At 48.4% G+C, this 25,422-nt stretch overlaps 1 protein-coding gene across 1 annotated transcript in view; it reads left to right on the top strand.

Annotated features, from left to right (window-relative positions):
- The window catches only part of LOC125758653 (uncharacterized), a 48,781-nt gene that overhangs the window by 1,919 nt on the left and 21,440 nt on the right, over positions 1-25,422 (top strand). The window contains exon 2 of the mRNA XM_049416080.1: positions 11,282-11,518. Coding sequence (XP_049272037.1) covers positions 11,282-11,518 — 237 coding nt within the window. The remainder of the gene's footprint in view (positions 1-11,281; positions 11,519-25,422) is intronic.

Genomic DNA, 25,422 nt, shown 5'->3' with positions numbered 1-25,422 from the left:
CAAGAACTCTAGTGTTGTTTATCTTACCATCATAGGTTCATTATCACAGAAGAAAGTCAAGGTCTCAGTTTCAGTTTTAAATTTCGCGCCGAAATCTCCGCGCGTGACGTCACGGATTTCAAAATGTTATCTTTCGTGTTTTGGCGACATTAGCTAATCGAAATTTCCTGGAATTTGGTATGTGAAGTCTGTGGCCCTCTCAGAGGACAATGTACTTCCTTTTTACTGATTAGAAACTACGTAGGGCCTAGTAGATGCCGTGAAAATCTATGACGTCATGCCGGGGGAAGGTGGCGTCACCCCCCTCCCCCCGTATTTTATCTTTGTACGCTTTCTCGCGGCAAGCATCGTGATTTTGGAATTGTGAAATAGTAATTAGCTAATATGAGAGGCCAACTCCGGCGATTTTTCTAGGTCGATGGATCTCAATGAAATTCGCTGGGTACGTTCCTTTGCACGTTTCCGTCATTTATGCCAAATTACGGGCTTGAGACATGCGCAGATTGTTTGCAAATGAAATTTAAAGATTGTCTGCAAACGCCCTCCTGGCTTCCCACAATTATTGGCAACATTGCGTCTGTGACGTCAGTATGTGCTCCTGCTCGTCCCGGCTGTCACAGTTTTCATACTCCGCGCCGGCGTGACCGGCATGCCTTGCACGACTTCCGGTTCGTTCGTAAGTACACTCGGTTGTACACTCGGTTGGGTTTCGGTTTCGGTGTTGCGCTATTTTGCTTATTTAAAATTATTCTCCAATTTGCCGAGTATTTCTGCTATCGGGCACGTAACAGGAGCGTCTCAGGAACATAAAAGCACCATTACTTTGACGTGGCCAAAAAATCGCCGGAGTTGGCATTTAACTTGGCGACTTGGCGTCATTCTTAATTCTGGGGATTAGCAGCTAAACCATGACGGCGACAACTTGTCGTTGTTTTGATGACGCGTCTTTAACCTGTCTTGAAGCTTGCTTGACATATCTTGGATAAAGCAGAGCTGGGCGGCGGGGTGACCTGGGACCAGAGGACCTATATATCTTCATTATGTCTAAACAACAGCACTCTATCTAGGAGGGAAGGTGGGGAGGACGGATACGCGCTTGAAACTCCTGCATCCTCTTGAGCCGTCGTCGACCACTTTTGTCTAAACATTCGAGGGCCGTGGCCTTCCAGCAACGTTATTCAAGGCTTCGATCGAGTTCAGATATCAGATGCTACGCAGCTTTTCTGTGGGCCGGCCTCGTTCCAACTTAATTCCCATGCTTGGGGTTTGGCACTCACATTGACATCTCATCACACGGGATGGTGAACGGACAGACAGGGCGCTGAAAGAACGACAGACTCACGAAATGTTATATTTTTGGGGGGCGGAGGGGGTAGAATGGGGAATATAACGTCCCAAATCCACGATACGATTATGAGGGATGCCGTGTACAGTGGAGGGCTCCGGAAATTTCGACCACCTGGAGTTCTAAATCTAAGTACACGATAGAGGCGAAAATGTTTGAGCATTTTCGCCTCTATCCAAAATGCGGCCGCCGCGGCCGGGATTCCATCTCGCGGCCTTTGGGGTTAACAGACGAGCACCATAACCATTAGAACACCGTGGCGGGTAGACTTACGAAACGAACGAAAGATTGACAGTGTCGGCGCCTCAGCGCCCTGTCTGTCGTTCCTTCATCGTCCCGTGTCTAAACCCCGTCTAAATCTATGCCATAAAGGAAGCAGACATGCTATATTTCAGTCCAAATTGGGAAGTAGTGGGTAATTTGCTCGCTTGAAGCAATTCATTACATTACACGTTACAGCAATATAATTATTTCATTACCGCCAGGTCTGGCAAATATATGTTTGAGCGCAGATACCAACACACGCACGAACATACATAAAAGAGGGTCGCAACTCCCCACTCCCCGAAAAAAAAAATTCTGGCTGCGCCACTGGCTCAACCCTCACTTCTGAGGATATGTTTTTACTGGGATGTTCCTCGCTTCGCTGGCTGTGATCCTCGGGGATCTTTCAAGAAACCAACCTGCCTTGGTCATCTTCCAGTATTTTTATGGCGCTAGCCAGGGGCGTAGGCAGGAGGAGGGGCAGGGGGGGGGGGGGGGAGGGTTGGGGGCGTACAACCCCACCCTAGAAATTTCTAGATTTTGCTTGTGTATATTGCCACATGCTACAAAGGGTATTAGGTTAGGAAATACTGCACCATACATAGACACGTGCTACACACGCATACATGCAAACGCACGCACGAACATAAAGTATGGTTAACCCCCCCCCCCCTGCCCCCTCTTCCCGAAAATAAATTCTGGCTATGCTACTGGCGCTAGCACTTAGCCGCATCAAGTTTCTTGCGGAACACACCTGATTCACCACTGAGCGAGCTTGTCCATAAGTTTTAAAAACCCCTAACAAAAATAAATGAACATAAAAAGGATGTGCTAAATGTTATATATAAAAGGGCCAATTCACTGTTGGCATAATTAATTAAAATTAATGAGGATGGGTGCACATCGGAATTACAGAAACGAATACGTTCGTTCGCCCTAAGTGACCTTAGGTAATAGACGTTTAGCGTATGCGTAGTACCCAAGTATAGGGCTGCGCAGCACACGTGTAATAGTTAATTGACATTAATTAGGGCCTAATTACAATGTCCAAAGCCTATATATAGGCTCCCAATAGAGTTAGGAGGACAGCGTTGGCGGTGTTGGCACATCTCCACTCATAAGTCAAGTCCACTCATAAGTTGACTTGTCACTGTACACTAGTGTATCATGTCAGTAGATGGTGAGGAAAGGGCTGACGTCACTCCGTAATGCGCGCCGCGCCTCCCTCTCGGCCAGTGGCGCTCGCGTCGCGCGCGCCTGGTGCACTCGCTTTTCGTTTTGGAGCAGCTGCTCTAAAACGCAGTTCTCTCTGCTCCAACAGGGCTTTTTTTTTTTTCTGCTCCGAAAATTGCTCCATGTCCTCAACTGGCTGGACCACCACTGGCAATATACTTCACTGCTACATAGAAAATGCATTGAAGCGTTCCGATAGCGGCTGCGGGGTTGCGATATATGGTCGGCAGTGGCATAGCCAGGGTAGAGTGTAGCCAGGGGTAGCACACCGGGCCCGTGCCCCCCCCCCCCTCCCCGATATTTTTTTTTTTTTGCCATGGCATAAAGAGCACAAAATGACACTCGACCACATCCGCCTGCCCGGCCCCCAATTCAGATCAAGGAGGTGCTCTCCCTCTCCCCTCCGAAAAAAAGTTCTGCCTACGCCCCTCCCTGATGCTCGGCGCTCATTGCTAGTGCGTACACTTGCTTCCGCGCGAGAAATACGCGTTCTGCGGTTGTTTGCGCGCCTAATAGTTGATAATTATTGAGTACGATCGAGCACCAGCCAGAACAAAAAAAGTGGGGCGATGATAGACTGTGCTGTGCACTCGAGCAATCGCAAGCAGAAGGTTCTTTGCCGGTTTTCTGGTTAGGTTGATTTTTCTGTTTGGCATGACTTTCTGACACCTGTCACTCGCAGAAACCGTTTGTGCTATGCTGACTTTGTCATGAATGCTCCACCGCAATACGCACCTTGTATCGTCAGGAATATTTTTGGAGGGGGGATGGGGCTCTTGCTGAAGGCCTTCACTGTTCGAGAAAAACACCAATTATCATTATTTATTGACGGTAAAACACCCCCCTCCATCAAAATTTCGAGGGCCGGGGGAGAGCCCCTCTCCCCCCTGGCTTCGGTTTTGCCTTGTGTAATGCGGTGAAGCCAGCGCGTGACATAATTTTGTGGGAAGAAGCTCATGGATGTCTGTTCTCTTACTGTTGGGCTTGTCGCCTTTTTTTTTTCATTGCAGCATCATTTCGTGTTTGCACACGTATATGCATAAAACAAATTAGACGGTATTGTTCCAAGTGATCCCGAACTCCATTTTGACTGCTCCAAACATGCTCAAGTACACAGTTCCTTAATTCTGCTGTAGATCTGTTCCAAAACAGCTTTTTTTCCTGCCCCCCAAAATTGCTCCGGATTCTAAACTGGCTGGACCACCACTGCAAGGCAGCATTAGTAAAAAAGAGTTCCCTCATCCGTTTCACCCGCATATAACTTTTGATCATCTACAGGCTGCTGTAAATGTCAACGCACGCGCGTGGTTGAAAGAAAACCGAACGTCAAATAACAATATACAGTCACAACCGTATACTTGTGCAGAAAGTAAAAATTATGTCCAACATCCATTTCACTGCATGCTCACTCAGACACGTACATTACTTGAAAGGCAACGCGTATTCAGGCGTGATTTCAGGGAACTGTAACAGGAAAAGAATTGTTGCTGCTTTATTACATGGATTGATGTTCGTGCCTGTCGTAATTTGTTTTGGGGGCTTTAGGAACACTGAAGAGCGAAGTACCCTTCATGTTGTCAAGGTCGCATTAATCGAAATTCCTCTTTTGTCAGGAACTGCAGGGTATCGGCGCAGCCGGAGGGAGCGGGGTAACGCCCTCCCCGCCCGCAGAATACAGTGAAACCTCGGTGATACGATCACGGCTCATACGAATTTCGGGTTGATACGAATTTTTCTTTGGTTCCGGCCATGGCCCATTAGCCCGCACTGTAATGGAGTACGGTTGTTGCGAACAGATTTTCACCCCGCGACGTTTGATACGAACGTAGGTTACCGTACCGCGCAGGTACGAAGAGGTGCTGTCCGCGCTGTCGCGGAAGAAGCGCCAAGCACGTGCGGGCGCAGAAACGTAAGCGCCGGCATGCGCGCCGCGCCGCAATTCGTCAGAATCTTGGTGTAAAAAAAAGTACGTTTCTTACACAATTATCAGAATAAACATTCAGTGACGCGTCGTAGCCTCCGAGATTGTGTGCGCGAATCTTGGAGGCCCTAATGTACCTCCGTGTGTTTTCGCGTTTAGATTACAAGCCTTGTCATGCAAGCGATGTCCTCGTGCATCAGACATCCTATGAAAGACGGACGAGGACTGAAAGGAAGATCTCGCGAAAAACATCCGAAAAACATTTCGAGGATCTCTCGAAAAACATCCCAAACACCACCGCGATAAAAAAATAATAACATAGGACCGCAGCTCCGAAATTTTCTGGCCTTCATCTTACACGGACGCTTCTGAATCGGACTGTCCCGATTGTGGCGCACGAAGCAGTTTATATCACATGCTCTGGTGGTGTCCCTCCTTACGGGGCCCTCAACGCCTCACTGAAGAAGAGTGGTGCTCCGAGCTAAGGAGCTCGAATCTACTACACCAGTTAAGAGGGCCCACGACGCGGCGGTGAGGCTTGGCCTCCCCGTCCCCACGTGGGAGCGGCCCACGGCGCTGCCGCCCTGAACGGCTGCGGTGCTCCTCAGGACTACCTTAATAAAGTTCATTGTCTGTCTGTCTGTCATCTATCGTGTCAAAGCGCTCCTTAAGTCACTTTCGCCGCACTACTCTGGTGTCACGCGGAAAAGCATACTCACAACACACCTGGTAAAGTAAATACACACGCGCGCACGGGCCGTATATTTATGAGTGCAGGTATAATCGTTGACGTCTAAAAACTTCAGTGGCAATCATTCAGAGCTGTTCGTGACTTTAATGCGGCCCTGAAAAACAATAACTGAAAATGTACGGCAGCTTTCTTTTGTCGCATGCTAATTTACCATACTTTCTGGTGATACGAACTTCGGATGATACGAATATTTTTGGTGATCCTGCGAGATTCGTATCACCGAGGTTTTACTGTATTTACATTTTGTGTATTATATATATATATATATATATATATATATATATATATATATATATATATATATATATATATATATATATATATATATATATATATATATAATTCAGAAGGAAGTTCTGAAGGTCCGGTGCACATGTAGCTGAAGAAATGAAGGAGCACACTTACGAAAATTGCATATTTTTACTCATTTAGTTTCGGCCGTGCCACGGCCGACACGTAAATGAGTAAAAATATGCAATTTTCGTAAGTGTGCTCCTTCATTTCTTAAACTATATATATATATATATATATATATATATATATATATAGAGAGAGAGAGAGAGAGAGAGAGATAGATAAGCCCGAACATAAGGCTCCATGTCACGCTGTATCCTGCCTTGCAGTTGCAGCTTACGGAGAAGCTGGGGCCACAATTAATCTGTCTGCTGTACAAGCGGCTCACTGTCTGGGCGTTGTCCTGAATTTGGCCTGATAAACTGCAGAGGCCGTCCTTGAATTGATGCAACGCTTTCCCAACATTGCAGTAGGATCGTTGCACGTGCTTTCGATAATTGCCTCTGTCAAAGTGGTCGATGCCATCTGGAAGCCCCCTGTAGTTCTGTGCGGCCGTCCCATCTTGGTCAATATTGCTTTGACCGTGAAATTCGTAGACAACTGAAACAGAAGAGAAAAATTTGTATGTTCTGCGGTATTGAAAACAGACAAGTGATTCTTATATATTAACTCCTCAAGGCACCTGCACGTGTTTGAAGGAACTAAAATCATACGATATATACAGTCTGATATTAAATTGATTGTTTCGTATTGTAAAAATTCGGCAGATTCCACGCATTGTGGGAATCGGTTTCATGCGAAGCAGTCAGCGAGTACTTCTCTGCTGTACTTTATAGCTTTGAGTCAAGCGTTACGAGGTGGATCGACGTGTTTTTATAAGTGTAGTAGCTATGTGCACATCGTGGGCTTACCAGGCACGTCGATAGCCCTGGCGTTTAAAGAGTAACTTAGGTGCAACGTAACGTCGGCCCTCGCGTTAGAGTACATACGTCAGTATTATCGAAACTAGGTGCACTTTATGGTGCAATCATGTGAATATCACACGTAACTTTCGTTAATGTACTCCATCGGGGTCGAGCAATGCTTCAATATAGCTTGCTGAATCATAGGAATGCAAATGTAATGTTTATTAGACTGCTATAAAAGCGGAGCCAACGCTGGAACCACAGACGTTAATCTGATATGATGCCTGTATCGAAGGAGTGCATATGTAGTGTTTATTGCTTTCTTGTAAAATTAGATAGCCAGCACCACAAACACAAGTGACGTTGCACCGCCATTACGCCTGCATAGGCTGTTTTTCCAAACCAGTTTATGGGCCTGGCGTGGCTCTGTGGTAGAATACCCGATTGCCACGCAGAATGCTTGGGTTCGATTTCTGCTGGGATCCTCATTCTTATTCTTTCCGTTCGTCGGGTCAACGCTGCCTATGTCGGCTTTTCTTGACGCTCTCTCATTTAAATTACCAATGTCTGTTAAATTTAAATGTTAAATCTGTTAAATTTAAATCACCAGTGTCTTGCCGTTCCTGGGTAGATGTAAACTGTCAATCACTTGTGGCGCATACCCGTACACCGCGGGCGGTGGTAAACGGGTATGTGCCACCCATGTCTGGAGGAGAGTGTTTGACGGCGTACGCGACAGGATTTTCACGTTATTCATGTCATGACCCGACAGTCATATTCGTCAAATGTTCTTACCCTCCCATGCCAATTTTGGTCTACACCAAGTTAAGGAGGCGACCATGAGAGCATCTAGACGTAGGCGGCTAGATAGATAGATAGATAGATAGATAGATAGAAACGCTCAAAGTTTTAAAGGTTCGCTAAGTAATGCTTCGCATTTAAAAAAAAAAGCATGGCTGATCCCTCCGTCTTAGGAAGCGGTATAACACGAAAGTGGAACGCGTCGAAGCAGTGAATGCGATAGCAACAAATCGGAATGTCACGCGAAGAACGGCAAGCAGCTCGAAACTTGCAATGTGCTGCTCAAGCCCAAAGGGCGCATGAAAATAACACATACAGGATGAGCGCCATCTAACAACACAGTTAGTTGCTACTTCTATGTGTATGAGCAGCGCGGTCCTTTAGCAAATGCGGCCGCTGCAGTGAGCGAAGTGACCTTCATGCACTCGGTAACCTCAACGTAAACTTGCGGTGAAAGCACAAGACGTACAAACCGCCTCGACCACGAGATAAGCGCGCGCGCACGGGCGACCACGCACTGTCGGGCAAAGTACAGGAAGGGCGCGCGCGCATCGCGGCAAGCGGAGCGACGATCTACCCTTTAAAGCACTCCCTTCGCGCCCTTCGCGCCACCTCGCTGGTGATAATAAAAACAAGTGCCTCCGAGCTATGCGTACCGCCAGCGGTAAATGGTGTATATAGATAGCTCGCCGTTAGTATGTTCAAGAACGAAATGACTCGGCTTTGTGGCCGAGTCATTTCGCGCCGCGCGCACCGGTGCGAGGGGTCGTTGGTTCGTTTCTCGGCGACGGAACTTTTTCTTCTAGTTTTTTTTCTTTGTCATCTGCTAGAGTATATTTTACAACGTCGTATCCGTGACGGAAGTATGTCAGTGAAGTTTTGGTGGACCCCGGCATAAAACACTTTCGTGTTTTAAAAAAAGCGGGAAGTTTGCACTAAGTCGAGCAAACCTTGGCAGAGCGAAGCACGGGCCCGTCGCCGCTCGTACTCCCCGTCGACATGCATGCATGGCTTCGAGATGCACGGCTTCCTCCTCGGGAGTACGCATTTTCTTAGGACGCCCCGTGACTGTCTCGGCACGATCGGGCCCAGCCAGGCTATGCACTGTAGAGCGGAGGTTGCGCGCCATGTCTCCGTCGGTGAACGTGGGTGTGGCCGCAACACCTCACCAAGCCGCGCATGCGTGGCTTGTTGAGGTGGTGCGGCCAGATGGTGCGGTATCTGGTCGCTAGACGACGTGATGCTTGCTTCCTCTTTCGATCTTATTCTCTCTCTTTCTACATATCTCTCTCTATATATCTCTCTCATTCTTTCTTTGCTACACTTTACTCACTCCCCTCCTCCTCACCATCACAACTCTGCTCCTCACGCTCACTTCCCTTTCCCACTCCCTTGCTAGTTGCTACGCTATACTATAGAAGGCTATGCTATGCTCGGATAGCCGAGTCGTTAGGACGCTCGCCTCGGTTCAAGGGTACGCGGGTTCGAATCCCGCCTCGTGCAGAATTTTATTTCCGGCAAGAATGTCTCACTATCTCTTTCTTTATATCTCTGTCTCTCTTTCTCTCTCTGTACTCGTTCTCTCACCCATCAGGGTTATTACTGGCCACGCCGGAGAAATCGGCACACGTGTTCTGGGAGCGAAGCATAAGTGGACGAAGAAGAGGATGTAGAGAGCGCGAAGAAGATGTAGAGACCCCGCCTTGCTGCGCCAGTGGTGACCAGCGGAGCTGAAGGGCACACTCCCGTCTCTGAAGCGCGCTTCTACTCGGGCGTTCTCACAATGCGCGGTCGACTCATACTTGCCGCGCACGACCGCGCCAACGCAGCGCTTAGACTCGACTGACATGGCAAAACATGTACGAAAGGCGTACCGCTCCACTGAAGCTTTCTGCACCTCCCTTTGTGTTGCACAGCCTCCGTCATCGACTCATATTTGGCGGATCGACGATGTCAATTGATGACGTCATCGTGTGACGTCACGATGGTGGAACAAATTGGAGCGTTCGCTTGGCGGAGTTTGCGTCGTTTGTGTGTGTGTGTGTGTGTGCGTGTTTGTGTGTACGCGGACGGACGCCGCAAAACCAAGCAGGCGTGCCATTTCCAGCTCTGCTGTAAAAACATTCATGGTTAGGTCGAGTGATGCTAAACAAATAAATAAACCCATTATTCCAGCAAACACACACTATAGACCTTGGCGTTTTTTCTTGGCTGAAAAAGGAAAAAAAAGCAAGACATCGATCTATGCGTCATGTCGAGATCGCACCTCTTAAATACCTAAGCATTTCTATGCCGACTCAACGAGAACACTGTCTGCCCGTCCGTCCCTTTGTCGGGTAAGACGAAAACCGCCATAATGAAATATATATGAAACAAAACAAATTTTCGTGGTGGGGCCTAGCAGAATGAGACATCTGAATCATACCAATGCGTTGTACCTGTGCTGTAAAACGATTGTGAACTTGAAGCGAGCACTTTCTATGAAGGCATCGTTGAATTTCCTGATAGTGGATTAAAAGCCCTCTCAAGAATAAATCTAAAGCCAACACGGAGGATTGTACACATAAACAAATTTTAGACTTTGCGAAAATTTATTGCTGAACTCGCGTTTCGGTGGTCGCAGGATGCGCCTTCTGAGGAGGCCATTCCAGACGCTGACGTACGCTAGAAATAAAATGAAAGACACCATGCCGATGCCGCCAGAAGACGGTGTTCCTGGGAGGGCCACAACCAGTGGCATAGCCAGAAATTATTTTCGGAGGCGGGGGGGGGGGGGGGTCAACCACTCTTTGTGCATGTTCGCGCGTGTGTTTTTATGTGTGCGCGTACATACGCGCATGCAAAATCGAAAATTTTCATCGGGGCTCGACCCCCTCCTCCCCAAATATTGTATACGCCGATGTTGCATCATAGTGACCTTGCTTTGTCTCGCATTCCAGCTTCCGGAAACATAATTTGGCCGTTAGAGACGCCACCTCTGGCCCATCTCTTCGCCTAATATATTTTTTCTAAGTGCGCAGAACTTTAGGTGCCCGGCTTGCCGTCCATCCAGGGTCTCATGTCGCATGGTCTCGCTAAAAATCAAGGGGTCAGTACTGTCGTAATGATATTTAGTGCAAACGTTAGACAACAGACAAAGGAGAGGACGTAGACGCAGCGCATCGTCTACGTCCTCTCCTTTGTCCGTTGTCTAGGGTTTGTGCTAAACATCATTATGACTGAATTGTTCCAACTCGCCCAACAAGCAACGCTGTTGGGTCAATACTGGCCTAAAACAAATTTAGCATTGCTCAAAACCAGGGTAAAATAAACGAAGGTCTAAAATAATATAATTAACAAAAATAACCAACAAGAGATCGAAATTATTAACTTAAAATCGATAAGAACGCTTCGGAAACATGCGGCTGACACCCAGGCTGCTCAAGAGAAGGTACCACCGCCTCGCCAAGTGTGCGATTGCTCTTACCACCGGCGCTTCTCCGGCGCCTTCGTCGCTACATCTGAAGGGGGAAACAACCTGAAGGAACTCGTTGCAAATGACACGTATCTCAATGCCATAACAAGCAGGAACTCGATTATAAGCGCAGCAAAAGGCAGTGCGCATGTAGCACGGCGATTTTGCGAATCTCCCTAACAAGATTTTACTCGTACCGGGCAAACCGTGCGTGCGTACCTCAAACACTGACGTCATCGGCGGCTCAGTAAACGGAGCAGTTGGAGCTCTACGAACGGGAATCGGTGGGTGCCCGTGCTACGCACTTCCTCAGGTTGAGCTGCTTTTAGCGCAGGATTTAGAACTGCACCAATCGCTTCACAAGAACGAGTTTTTCCCCCTTTTCGCTGTAGGTGGTGCGACAGCCGTCCGTGGCCCAGCGGCTCCCGATTCGGCCACGGACAAAGGCCATGCGCCGCACTGCTGCAAGGTCACCGCGCTGCTTGCGGCCGCCACATTACCGCTGCTCGCTGTCGTCGGTGCTGCCGGGCTGCTCAGCTACATCTCCTGGGTACGCCCGCCATTCCACATTTCTACACAGTCAGAAGCAACAACACAAACGAAACGAAAGCGTCCCTGTCCCACCCCGAGATAATTTGCATAGATATTGTCGCGTGGTCGTGACGTTGACGAAGGCAGCAGTCGGCGTGTTCAAGACTAAACTTTTTTATGTGGGCGAATTTGTGCCCGGAAAATGAAAGGACAAGGTACAATCAATTCACGCTGTACTCTGATAGCGGTGAACAGAGCGTCGGCCGTCGGTAATTTATCATTGGCGGAACGCGTCGTCTTTTATACAGCAGCCACTTTCTGGTGCTCGTGTAAGCTCTCGAATAAACTTGACCGTTTGCGTCCTGCGTGTAATCTTAACAGAATGAGCTCAAACAATCGTGAAGCTTCTAACACATTGCTGTGCGTTCTGCACCTAGTGTTGCTAACAGTCTTTGCGGGTGAAACCTAGCTGAACACGTAAAAAAGAAGAGCTATAAAAAGGCGTGGCAATATCCAACTATTAATTTCGGTGTCGTCAAGTGCCTTTAGCGAGAACCCTGTAGGTGACTTTCCCATTCAGACACGGGTTCGTGTCGCTGGTTTTCGGTCGAAATTTGAGCTTCCTGACAAACTTCAGCAGATTCCGACATCGCGGCTCAGCCAAACGTAATATTTTAAGTAGCGACGAAGACCTTGTAATTCGTAATACGCCCATCGCTTACATGAGCAGAAAAAAGTACTTACGTTTAGAACTGAAACAACCCAACACGACTCTCTTGCACAGATGATACGGCAGGCGCGCTGCAATTCACGGGGCGGAGCATGTACTTATTCTTAGGTTGTAACTGACTATAGAGCATGCATGCGTCCTCGCGTTTCTACGTTCCTACAGGGCAGTTTGCTCCTTTACATCACTGGGAAGAGCTGGCTTAAATAAATGTTCGCAAATATTTGTTTAAGTCACGAAAGAGGGTGGCCGTGCAAACGCAGACACATCAGAAGAGACCGAGACTATCCGGTGTTTGTGCTGTCTCGTTCTCTTCTCCTGTGTCCGCGCTTGGAGCCCACCTTTTTACTGGCACGGGTGCCGAGTGACACTCTTTGCTATGTTTCCAGACCACCCTGCCAAGCGCCGGTGCGAGTTGTCCGAAAACCTCGACAAAATAGAAAGATATTAGAGGGATGGAATGGGTTTAGCTAGGGGTTGCATATGACGGAGTGGACATTAAGGTATGTCATATAAAGAAGACTCACAGGGTCCCTTATGAATTCGCATAAGAAGACTTGAAGCCGAGAGCCGTCCTCTTTTTCTGCGTAGCGCTTATACCGTGGGCCTCAAGCTCACCTCAGTCCACGGAGAAAGAAGTATTGTTCCGTGCCTAAAGGGCGAGACAGACGGTACGATTTTCCATGCGATGCGGCGTCCAACACGGCGGTGGGGAAACCGGAACGGTGACCTTTCATAGCATCGGACAGCCACCATTCCCTCTCCCCCACCGCCGCGTTGGCCGGCACATCGCATGGAAAATCTTACCGTCTGTATCGCGCTTAAGTCAGCGGGCCGCAGTCACTAAATGCAGTCGCGCAAGGGCCGGGGCATTGAAGAAGGTTGGAACAGGAGTTGGTTTCAACGAAATGTCGGCTAAAGTTGCCATTTCAAGGAAGGCCTTTCCCCATATATCATATATTGGTCATTTCTGAAGGGGATTTGCAGTGAAAGATCGAGAAATATCGATACCGATCTTCAGGATGACTGAAGTATGAACGCCGATTCTGAAGTATAGAGTTCTTGTTCCACAGTTATGTTTCAAAGCACGGTGACCGCATAGGGTGCCTCACTAAAAGAATGCTTGAGACCAGACCGGTCTGTGTAACTCATGAACAGACTTTTGAGAAAAAATTAGCATAACCTACACTGGAGGCGCAATGCTAAAAAGACAGCGAAGGTGATGGGCGCCTATGTAGTCCTGGCTTTGGCTGCATGTTTGGCTAAGTTTTACAAATGTTCTCTTTCTTCCTCTATTTCTGTCTTCTTCTCTCTTCTCTCTGTTTTTTTTTCTGTGTGTTTTTTCTCTATTTCTATTTATTTAATTCTCTCACTCTCTATTTCCTTCTCTTTCTTGCTCTTTCTATCTTTCTTCCTCTTTCTCCATTTCGTTCTTTCTCTGTATTCCTCGCTTGCTTCCTCCTTCTTTCTATCCTTTTCTCTCTCGATCTCTCACTCTATTTCTTTCTTTCTCTTTCTCATTCTTTCTAAGCTATGTTTTACTCTCTCCCCTCCTCATTTCCCTCCTCCTCACCATTACATCTCTCCTCCTCACGCTCACTTCCCTTTCCTACCCTCTTGCTACACTATACTATACAAGGCTATGCTATGCTCTGCTAGCGTGCTTGGATAGCCGGGTGGTTAGAACGCTCGCCTTCGGATCGAGGATACGCGGGTTCGAATCCCGCCTCGTGAATAATTTTATTTTCGGCATGAATTTCTTTGCCTTTATATCTCTCTTACTTTCTCTATTTTTTTTTATATCTCTCTGTACTCGTTCTTCACCCATCAGGTTTATTACAGGCCACGCCGAAGATATCTGCGCACGTATTCTGGGAGCGAAGCACAAGAGGAAGAAGGTGAAGAGGATGTAGAGAGCGCATGCCGGTTCATGATGATGATCATTTCTGTTTCCGACGGACAAATTACGGCGAGCTTCAACAGCTTCGCTGTTAAAAAAAATGCATATGGGACGTAGATGGTGATGTGCGGGCCGGGCCGCTGGCGAAAGGTTCGCGGGCAGCGTGTTTGGGACCCCTGTGATATACTGATCCTCCCTGGCCCCCGTCTGAAAGCTTTATGCACCTAACTTGGTTTTGCACTGCATCCAGTATGGGATGCATTGCAACCTTTCTGCACTTCACCTGGTTTTGCACTACCTCCGTGATCGGCCCACCTTCAACAAGCGACGACGTCATGCGATGGCGTCATCATCTGAAGGCACGTCATGCGACGTCATAATAACGTTACGAATTTCGGCATTGTGTGACCTCATGATGACGTCACCACGTGATGATTTTTGCATCACTCGAGTTGACACCGCGGGATGCTGACGCTGCCGACGCCGACGGTCAATTGTCGCGTTTGATGAGGCATCTAAGGCTTTCGCCTTAAAAATTATAAAAATAAAAATATAATATAATTAGTGGGAATCAGTATAAACGGCAGTTAGTGTAAACGCTTCGGCGAACTGGTACGGAATTGATTGATGGCTGTGGTTCAAGTGAAGAGCTATATTTTAAGGCAAAAGCCTTACATACCACATCAAACGTGAAGAGTGATCGTCGGCATCAACACGAACGATACAAAAAGTCACGTGACCAGAGATTGCAGCTTGATGACTCCATCATGTGACGTCATCGTGGCGTCACAGATCTACACATTTTGTTACGTAATTATGACGTTATCGTGATGTCACATAAGATGAGGTCATGTGATGACGGCATCGCACGAAATCGACGCACGGTCAAAGGTTTGCCGTCAGTGGAGGCAGTGCAATACCAGGCGAGGTGAAGAAAGCTTGCAATTCCGATTCAGGGGGCATTGCAAAACCAAGTTAGGTTCAGAAAGTTTTCGCAGTGGGGTAGCGAGGATCAATTCATCGACTAAGAAGAATAAAAACATGGCTCACAGTTCATTACAAGTTTACAAACACATGCGGTGCGAGTGCCCCTATCAGACCCCTATATCTTGCATTATGGTCGCTGTACTTTTCCTTTTCATGATATACTTACCAGCTAGCTCAATTTTCTGTCGTTCTAAGTTTAGTTAGACCGTTAGGCAGGGGTTAGTGTGATAAAGTGCTCTTTCAAAGAATCTTTGAGTTGACTAGATTGGTAAATATGAATGATTGTCATCGAAAAAAAAGGGACAAGACCAGGACTTATTGAACAATCACTAAAGTAGAGCCAGCGCTCACTACTAACACATAAACGTTCATTTGCAAGTCAGCACTCGCCCTGTTTAAAAGCACGTTTCGTCATCCGTCGTCATCTTTTTCAGTTCTTTTAGATGCGAAGCAGCTCTTTGACTAGCCTCTGTAACACTGTCCCTCCGTCCGCACAAACGCGAGGCAACGCGCTTCCCTCGGCGCAGGTGTTGGAGCGGTGCCAAGTAGGTCACGCCGCAGCTGGGCGTTGACGTCACGCTCCCCTCGCACGCTTCCCTCGCAGGTGCGCGCGTACGTCACTCTCTCCCTCACCCACCGGAGCGCCCGCAGCTTCCGGCTCCAACGCCCGCCCGCCTCCCGTGTCTGCGTTTCAAACAAACGTTTACACCAGTAAACGCTACACCGAATTTCGCTTCAAACGAATCTTCCAGCGCTCACCGCAGCACCCGCGTTAGCGCCGTTCAGCCCGTGACGCCACCCGTGCGCAACGCTGCTGCTTCGCATCCCATCAGGGTTCCCTTCGGGGAGATGGTCCAATTTCTTTTTGCTGGTATCAGAGGCATCATAAACAGCGAAGGATAATGGTTCTCTGCAATGAGATCCATTCGTGTGGAGAGGGAAAGCCGATTCGTTAAATTTTTATTCCCCTTTCTCACTGCGCTGAAGTAATTCTATGTATTTCTTTCAAACGACTGATTTTATTGAATTTGGAAGGAAATATCAATTTCAGCTGCAGGGATCGGAAACCAGCTGTACTCACCGCCATATTTTCTTATGTAATCTTGCACAAATAACTCGGCGATGACCGTGCGCCGTCACCGATTTCGGTCTCTTCTCCATATGCGTGCGCAGGGTTCTCTATGGGAGACCAGCGCTGGATAGGTGGCGCGCCAAAAAAGGGCTCGCGCCCAGACGGCGGGCTGCAGTGTATCGCGGTGAGCGCACGCGCGTGCGCCGTTCCCGCGATATTGGCACGAACAGTTCGAACAGCCATTGCGTCAGTAACGCTGCACTGTGGTTTAGAAAAAAATAAGTTCGTCTGAAGGCAACTTTCACAGCAAAAGCGCTGGGAAACAGACAGACGCTCTACAAAGCGGACTACGTCTAAGCACACGGCGTCCAAGAGACAGTGCTGTGCCGCGATGGCGACCCCCTCGTCATCATTTTCTGGCTGCGTGCTGGGATTTGTGTCAAATTTCTGCTGGCTGACAAGCCTCCATTGTTAAGTCCGTGCTGCGTCGTTACCACGCTGCCCAATTCTGCAGTAAAAAAAAAGATGCAAGGGGTAGTTGCGTCGTTTTTCTTTTTCTGCCGTGGTATGTATGCCCAGTCCGCGGTATGTATGCACGCGGACGTTGATCAAGCAAACCGCCGTGGTAGCACAGCACGTATGGTGTCGCGCTGCTATGCTCGAGGGCGCGGGATAGAATCCCGGTCATGGCTGCCGCATTTCGACGGGGGCGAAATACAAAGAACACCCGTGTACTTAAATTTATGTGCACATTAAAGAACCCCAAGCGGTCAAAATTAACCTGATTCTCACATTACGACGTGCCTCATAATAATACCTTGTTTGGCACGTAAAACTCTCGCCATTATCGATGTTGTTAAAACACCTTTATTGTAAGCAGACACAGGCACGCGAAAAAAAAAGAAAAAGAGTACGCTAGGCGAAATAAGCGACGAGTGGAAATCCAAGACATTTGAAGCTTCTATAGTGAGGCATAAATTCCGATATCACTTCGCCACGGCAGCCAATGCAGAAAGAAGCTTTACCGCATCGGCTGACTGCAGAAATCTAAGCTTCGAGTAGTCCGCTGCTTTATTCCCTAACAAGAACCCTGTCTGCAGCACAACCCGCCACGATGGTGTAGTGTTTATGGTGCTCGAATGCTGACCCGAAGGTCGCGAGATCGAATCCCGGTCGCATTTTTGATTGAGGCGAAATGCTTGAGGCCCGTGTACTTATATTTAGGTGCACGTTGAAGAAGCCCAGGTGGTCGAAATTTCCGGAGCCCTCCACTACGGCGTCTCTCATAATCATATCGTAGTTTTAGGACGTAAAACACCGACAATTATATTATACTATGTGTGTAGCATAAATTATGTTAAACGGAGGCACCTCAGCGTCGAGTATCCATTGTGTGCGTATTTTTTATAACAGTTCAGTGGCTTAGGCAAACGTGCACCCGCACACATCTTGTAGATAAGGCAGATTTTCTTCTAAGTACCTGTTTGCAAATAATGCATACTACTTGCCTATCGTATCATTCACTTCACGTGGTGGCATCAGAATGAGCTTAGTGGTGCTGCAGCAGTCAGATGAAACAATTGTTACAGATGCCGTATGCTGCATAATATGCTCGCTTTATCTGCGGCAAAACACCGGCTAAATTCTGTTCTTTGGCCCTGGTTTCCACTGGTAGCCGTCTTCACCATCGAATAAATCTAGCAGACACGCGCAATTCGGTTTAGAAACCAGCGCGACGCCACTTGAGAAGAGAGCAAAAGCAGAACATACGCTGCTCGCCTGACTGCCTGGATGCAACGCCGCCTCAGTTTTTATTCATGTGGCTTAGAAGGAAAAACGTAGAAGGATACGTCCTCCCTCATTTCTACGTATGGTGGCACTTGAATACGCAACAGCAGCGCCAGCGTCCTTTTGCTTTCTTTCGGCGATCCGCGCCCGTATCGCCTCTACCAGTCGCCGCTCTCGTCCGCGGGAGCGGCTGGGATATGCGCGCTTTGACCACCAGGGCGGCGCTGCCCGTACCGCGGAAACTCGAGCGCTGGTTCCCTGTAGAGCGAACAGCAACGGCGTTCGCAGGGGCGGGGCGACGATCTTTAAAGCGCGCAACACGCGCGCACGTCGCGCAATCTATGTGGCCACTAAGAAAGCATGCGGCATTACGTGGTGTATATAAATAGCTCGCCGTTAGCAGGCTGAGAGACGGTGCTGTCGTGGCCTAACGTCTAAAGGCTGTTTCACATGCAGCGATTTTGCTCCAAGAGCGGAGCGGCTGCCGTCGCGGAAGCCCAAAAACAGGTTTTAAGGGCGACCAAAGGACGCTGCGATCTTGTTCGCTCCATTTGGAAAAATTCGCTCGCGGCAGCAACGTTACTAGAACAAACTCAGTTTCAAAGCTCCGTATCTCCGCCAGCGGAGGAGGGTGGTCCGAACGGCGGTCGCGAGAACTAGCGGCGCTGCAGTTCCGTCTTGCGCTACTATCGGCGCGTCGTCTGCTGCCACGGCATAACGCTGCGGTCTGCCGAGCGGCAACTGCGCGGTAACTTTCTTATTATACTAGTTAGGTGGATACTTAGGTGGATATGCATAAGGTCGTCGTATGCATTGACCCGCGTGCGTTGTTCATTGATTGGCTAAGAATCGATGTTCGGTCTATATTGCCACGGCCACTTCTTGTTTTATTTTGATGTATTCGGGTTTGACCAGCAAGGACTGTTATCAACGCTCGACGCTATCCGCGAAGCAGTGTTCGAGAAGCTCCGCGATTGTAATAGATCGTTTTGGAAAGATTGCGCGCTGCACACGAATGTTCCAGCTTTGTCAAGAGATAACGCCGCCACCAGCGATATCGCTGGAAAGTTCGATAGCGCCTGTATAAAAGCCGACGCGCTTGACCGCTTGTCACTTGATCTACGGTCGACGCTCTGTTCGCCGCTATCAGTGTATTGCTGTAGTTTGACTTTCAGTTTCCCGGCCACAAGTTCGGCCAAATACAGAGTTTCATCTCGGACCTGCTGACTGCATGCTGCCTTCGTCGACGTCACCACCCTGTGACAATATTTGAGCTGTCTACATTGCGCTTAACTTCCAAGCATAGGAGTTTCTAAGCGAATCAGGGTTTTCAGAGTAATTTTTATAACTACCACCGTAATTTTAGCCGCTGCCGTCTTTAAATTTAGACCAAGAACAACCCAACACGTTTGTAAAAGCCTTTATAGTGGACAAAGAAGCGCACTTACTCGAGATACAGAAACGTTCTAGAAAAACAGTACTCATGTTTCTACAATTTATTGAAAAAAACTTTCTCGAAAAACGTCACCAATGCTTTGCAATGTTTACAAGACACGTTTTCGCGACGGTTAAAGGGATAATGACCCAAAATCGGAAAATTTTACGAGAACTCGGTAAATGAAATCTCAGTGTGCGATTACATCGAATAGATGTCGTCTCTAAGCAATTATTTCAGCGGATAGTTGTATTTTCGGTGTGTCATCTTTCTACGTCGCATCCTTCTACGGTGCCTTAAACAATTCGAACAAATCGGCCGTGATGTGAGCACCGAGCAGTTATTCGCGCGTACTCTGTCGCTAGAAGAGTCGTCAGTATTCAACTTCAGTTTTTCAACTTCACCGAGCAGATGTTCCATGCCCGCAGCACTTTACACTGTACGACAGCCGTTTGCGTTTCGTGCTGTAGCCGTTCACTACGCAGTTAAACTGCTCGTCAACTACAATTATCTTTTGCACAAGTAAGTCTCCGTTCCCGAAGCAAAGTGTGGGATTGGGCTAGTTGGTATTCCATTATTAAACTGCTCAGCGCAAAAAAATTGACACGGTACACATAGAAAAGACGAGGACCAGCGCTGGTCCTCGTCTTTTCTATGTGTACCGTGTCAAATCTTTGCGCTGAGCAGCCCGTTCCCGAGCCGGCGAGTGTAAAATATTCCGCACATCTTGTTCAATACCTCGTCGTAAAATCTCTCGAAAATCCACTGCTTTGAAGGCATAGCGACAGCCAGGGGCGTAGCCAGAAATTTTTTTCGGGGGGGGTTCAACCGTACTTTATGTATGTTCGTGCGTGCGTTTGTATGTGTGCGTGTATATACATGCAAGCAAAACTGAAATATTTCGGGGGGGGTTTGAACCCCCCCAACCCCCCCCCCCCCTTGGCTACGCCCCTGGCGACAGCTGACAACTGATCGAATGTTAGTGTGATGCAACTCTCAGTCTCGGTAGCGTATAATAGGTAATAGCCTGCCTTTCGTTCTGCTGTTCTATTTCTGGCGGCTCCTCCAAATTGGGCACTGGGCTTTCGCGGGACGCCGTGCGTTTTGGGGGGGGATGTGCGCCTAAACACCGAACATTTTGGCTTTGAAATGTGGGGTGAAGTGCTGGGAACAAGCGCGGCACGGCACCTGGCGCGAGTTCCCACTTTCCACGTGGGATCAAAACTTCTTGTCCCGCAACGACACGACGACAGTGCTTTACAATGTAGTCACTCTCAAAATGAACGTCACAGACCTTGCATTTCGCAGTAAGCTTTCTATCTTTGCGATGCAAAGCTTGAATGGTATAGAGTCTTTTGCAGGTCCGAAGAAGTGTCGTGAAGCGGAGTCGTCGTTGCGGTAGCCGCTCTTGCAGCCCGGCGCAAAGCAAGTCGGCATACCGCACTGTGAATCTGTTCGCCCTCGTTACGCTTCGTACATCATGCACGTGTCTTCGTACAAGACGCTAAGCCTGGTCAAGAACAGTCGCAAAAATGACGAGCTAACAAAGCGCAGACGACGCTGTAACCCACGTGCGCTCGTACATCGGCGGCGCCGATCACAGCAAGCGCCAGCCGCGGGAGCTAGACGTGACTGCAGCGCCACTAGTTCTCACGACCGCCACGCGGACCGCCTCTCCGGCGGAGCTTTTAAACTGAGTTTGTTCTATTAACGTTGCTCGGTAGCGTATAATAGGTAATAGCCTGCCTTTCGTTCTGCTGTTCTATTTCTGGCGGCTCCTCCAAATTGGGCACTGGGCTTTCGCGGGACGCCGTGCGTTTTGGGGAGGGGGGGGGATGTGCGCCTAAACACCGAACATTTTGGCTTTGAAATGTGGGGTGGAAGTGCTGGGAACAAGCGCGGCACGGCACCTGGCGCGAGTTCCCACTTTCCACGTGGGATCAAAACTTCTTGTCCCGCAACGACACGACGACAGTGCTTTACAATGTAGTCACTCTCAAAATGAACGTCACAGACCTTGCATTTCGCAGTAAGCTTTCTATCTTTGCGATGCAAAGCTTGAATGGTATAGAGTCTTTTGCAGGTCCGAAGAAGTGTCGTGAAGCGGAGTCGTCGTTGCGGTAGCCGCTCTTGCAGCCCGGCGCAAAGCAAGTCGGCATACCGCACTGTGAATCTGTTCGCCCTCGTTACGCTTCGTACATCATGCACGTGTCTTCGTACAAGACGCTAAGCCTGGTCAAGAACAGTCGCAAAAATGACGAGCTAACAAAGCGCAGACGACGCTGTAACCCACGTGCGCTCGTACATCGGCGACGCCGATCACAGCAAGCGCCAGCCGCGGGAGCTAGACGTGACTGCAGCGCCACTAGTTCTCACGACCGCCACGCGGACCGCCTCTCCGGCGGAGCTTTTAAACTGAGTTTGTTCTAGTAACGTTGCGCGGCAGCGCGTCTAGAGCGTCTGCCCAAGGTCAACCAATGGGGGAGCAGTGACGTGGGGGGCACGTGACTGTAGGGATGGAGACGAGAGCAGCCGCGCGCGCCGGGAGGAACTCGCTCCGACTCGGTTTCCTAGCAGACGACATTAGCTCGCAGTGTAGAAAACGCCGTTCTTTTCCTTTTGTTGTTCTTTACTGCGCTTCCATCAAAGCAGACAAATCGTTTGCACGTGCCATTTTGTTCTTTTGTATTTTTATCTAATCGTGACACCAACATAGGTCCGGACAGGGGGAACCTACGACACTCCGCACTTGTTCGCAGCAGATGTTTCAGTTTTTTTTTTTTTTTTTACTACTCTGGTGCAGCACGTTCGAATAGTTTACTGCTTTCTTTTTCTTTTTTTTAGTGGTCACGTACCCCGAAGACGACAAATGCCGCCGCCTCGTTACTGCAGAATGTCAATAGGCAAAAAAAAAAAAAAAAAGAGACGAGCTCCTTCACAAACCCACAATGTCGTTGCACGGCCGTGGTCGTTGACTGGGCCGCTTGCATCCGGTTGCTTGCCGGCCCATACGGCGCACCAACGCCTTGCGGCATTCGAGAGCAAAAGCCACCGAAAGCCCTGTGAAAGCTTAAAACCCCAAAAACAAATTCTTTCTTTTGCTTTTCCATGGCCAAGTGTATGGGCGTGCAACATGACTTGCGTGGTAAAAAAAGAAAGCTGGAACAGAAATAAACGTGACTACTGAAGTTGTTTAATTGCACTCTGATACACTGCACATTTTCATCATTCAAGGTTTAGGCGCGTGAAAATCGATCACCGAAGTAGAAGGCTCGTGAAACTTGCAACCCAAGCGCACCAAAACAAGCGAGCCCGGAGAAAGGAAACCCGCGGATAACGGGCGCTTCCCACAACCATCACTGCGCATCGCAGAGGCGTGCGCCGCGCAAAAGCGGTGCATGTGAAACGAAGCCGCGTCCGAGCGTCCTGCTGCCGCTCGATCGCTGCGGGCCCCGCCGCTCGGTCGCTCGCATGTGAAACAGGCTTAACGCGGCGGGCGGGAAAGCGAGAGGTCGCCCGTTCGATTCCGCGCGTCGGAAAGAATTTCTTAATTAGTTTTCTTTGTGGCCTTTCTATATATATACATACTTATACATATACGGTGAATGACGGCGACGGGGACGGACATTTTCCAGCCGAGACTGTCCATATAATTGCTATCGCAATAAAAACCTGCATGTGATATTTCGGTGACATAAATGTGACATCGGAAACGTCGCGTCCCCACATGCTGGTGCTCCAACACGGCGCTTTTAGTGACGTCAGTGCAAGCCATCTATAGTTATGACTGCTTCTCTACTTAGAAATATCGGGAAGAATTAGAAATTATTGGGAAGAACACGCCGACACCGACACCAGAATTTCTGCGAAACGAGCTCTTTAACGCTACCGCGTTAATATTACACTACGAGTTGTTCATGCATTAGAACAAAGTGAAATGCATCACATCCAGTGTATGTTATCACTCTGCCTGGCGGATCCCTGTAGCTTACTTTTGTGAAGGTAAAAGCAGATTGCCACTTGATATATTCGGAAGTTACATTGCTTTTTAATGCAGATGTATGGAACCACGTCAAGTCCCTGTTAAAAGCACTCGTTCTGGCCCTGCAGTATTTACCGCATCACGGTGTTTCAAGGTCACGTAATAACAACCTCTTGACGATTTCATATTATGGGGCGAGGTTAACTATGAAGTTGTTCTGTAGTGGTTAAAACAAGTTTTGGACAACGCGCACAGAAAGGAATGTCGCCGGCGCCTCAATGGGGCTAAAAATTTCTTACGCGTAGCGTGGTCATACGTATGCGAAGGTGACAGTATTACTTCTGTCGTGATAGTTAGGGAAAAGTTAAAACAATCACTAAGTACTGTAGAATACATATCGTAATATTATGGCTTTATGGTTTAGGTTGAGCATCGAGAGATAAATTACAGCCGAAGCTCCTTCCGATGGAGCCATCGGAGGATCGGAGCCGTGCAGGCGAGCCTACCGCCTTCGCAAATAGCTCATTATTGTGACGTCCTGTAGGGCAACACAAAAAGACGCGCTGGCGCGTTTTTTTTTTTTTTTTTGTCATTCTTACTAGGAGCTCTTTCTGTGAACAAAGCCCAATATCTGTCATTGCAAAGGAGAGCATAATAGGGAGCTTGAGAAGCGACGGCAATGCATCAGGCAGATGACAACCTATTGTCTATTTTCCTGAGTCGTCAGTCATTACTCTAGCTTGATGGATGGATTACCTGCTGGACCGGCGGTGGACTATGCAAAACACCTTTGTAAAATGCAACACGATATACTCATAAACGGACCCTGTTTAGCGACAGCGGCTACGTTTTAAATTCACAGATGGTCGCGTACGTACTCTAAACGTTCCCCATTGACTCTGGTGACTGACGTCACTTCGGGTATACTTAGTTACTATCAAAGCTTCCCTTATAAAGCCAGAGTTGTGCATCTCTTTCCAGCAACCGTGCAGCGTGGTGAAGCCGGCGCTAAGGCACAGATAAACACAGTGATGGTAGCGCCACCGTAGTTTAGCGCTTTATTCGACAATCAACATCCAGATTACTGCTTCCTAAATTAGTATGACCCGTTATTCTTTATTTAGAATGAATATCGCGCGATAAACGCAGTATTATTTTGTAATTGAACTGTTTAAAGCTGCTATTTCTCATCTTCGACACCACCAGGCCACGTGCAAGAGAGTTACAGTGTATGCTACCTTTTAATGGTAGACAGGGGGTGGGTGCTCAAGCCGACGTTTCGACAAGTGGTCTTGTCTTCCTCAAGGTTGGAACTTCACGGCTGTCTTCTTGGAGACTGAAAGAAGACAAGTCCACTTGTCGAAACGTCGGCTCGAGCACCCACTCCCTGTTCACGGATTTTTTCATCGCAAGCGTCCATCTTCCCCTTCCTGCCGTTTGTTTGGACTTTTAAAAGTAGCATAAGTCTAGCGTGAAACGAAAAGATACAGCGGTATGCGATGTGTCATCACACAACGGAATATTTGTCTTCGTTAAGAAGAAATTGAGCCACCAACATTGTTTATAGGTACCAGTTTATAATCAAGTGGTTTTCGATTGTTACTTACAAAGCGAATAGAACACAGGCGCAGCGCAGGTAGACCACCAAAGCTCATGTTGCGACTACAAGAAGTCTGCAGACGTGAGCTGTGGCTTTCCCTGAAAACATTGCTTCGTTTAGCGCGCGAGGCAACGGATGGATGTATGCGGAACTCCGCTAACTCTGGCTGCTAGATTAACTCGAAGTACATTGCGCATGTAGCGCCATCTGTGCATGTAGCGCCAGTGGAAAACTCGACTGTGTCAATATGCTTTCAACCGTGCAATGACGGCAGTTTATCTGCCGTCATTGCCTGCGGAACGGTACGACTGTCGTCTGACAAATGCACCCTGATTGTGTGCGTGCATGACGTGGGCTCCCATTTAAGCTGTAAGGAAGGTGACAAAGCGCAGGCGCAGAGTGATGCGAGAAGATGTGATTTCTGTTTGCCTC

Source organism: Rhipicephalus sanguineus, chromosome 5 (assembly GCF_013339695.2).
Source record: "Rhipicephalus sanguineus isolate Rsan-2018 chromosome 5, BIME_Rsan_1.4, whole genome shotgun sequence".
NCBI lineage: Eukaryota > Metazoa > Arthropoda > Arachnida > Ixodida > Ixodidae > Rhipicephalus > Rhipicephalus sanguineus.
This window is presented reverse-complemented; position numbering and strand designations above follow the sequence as displayed.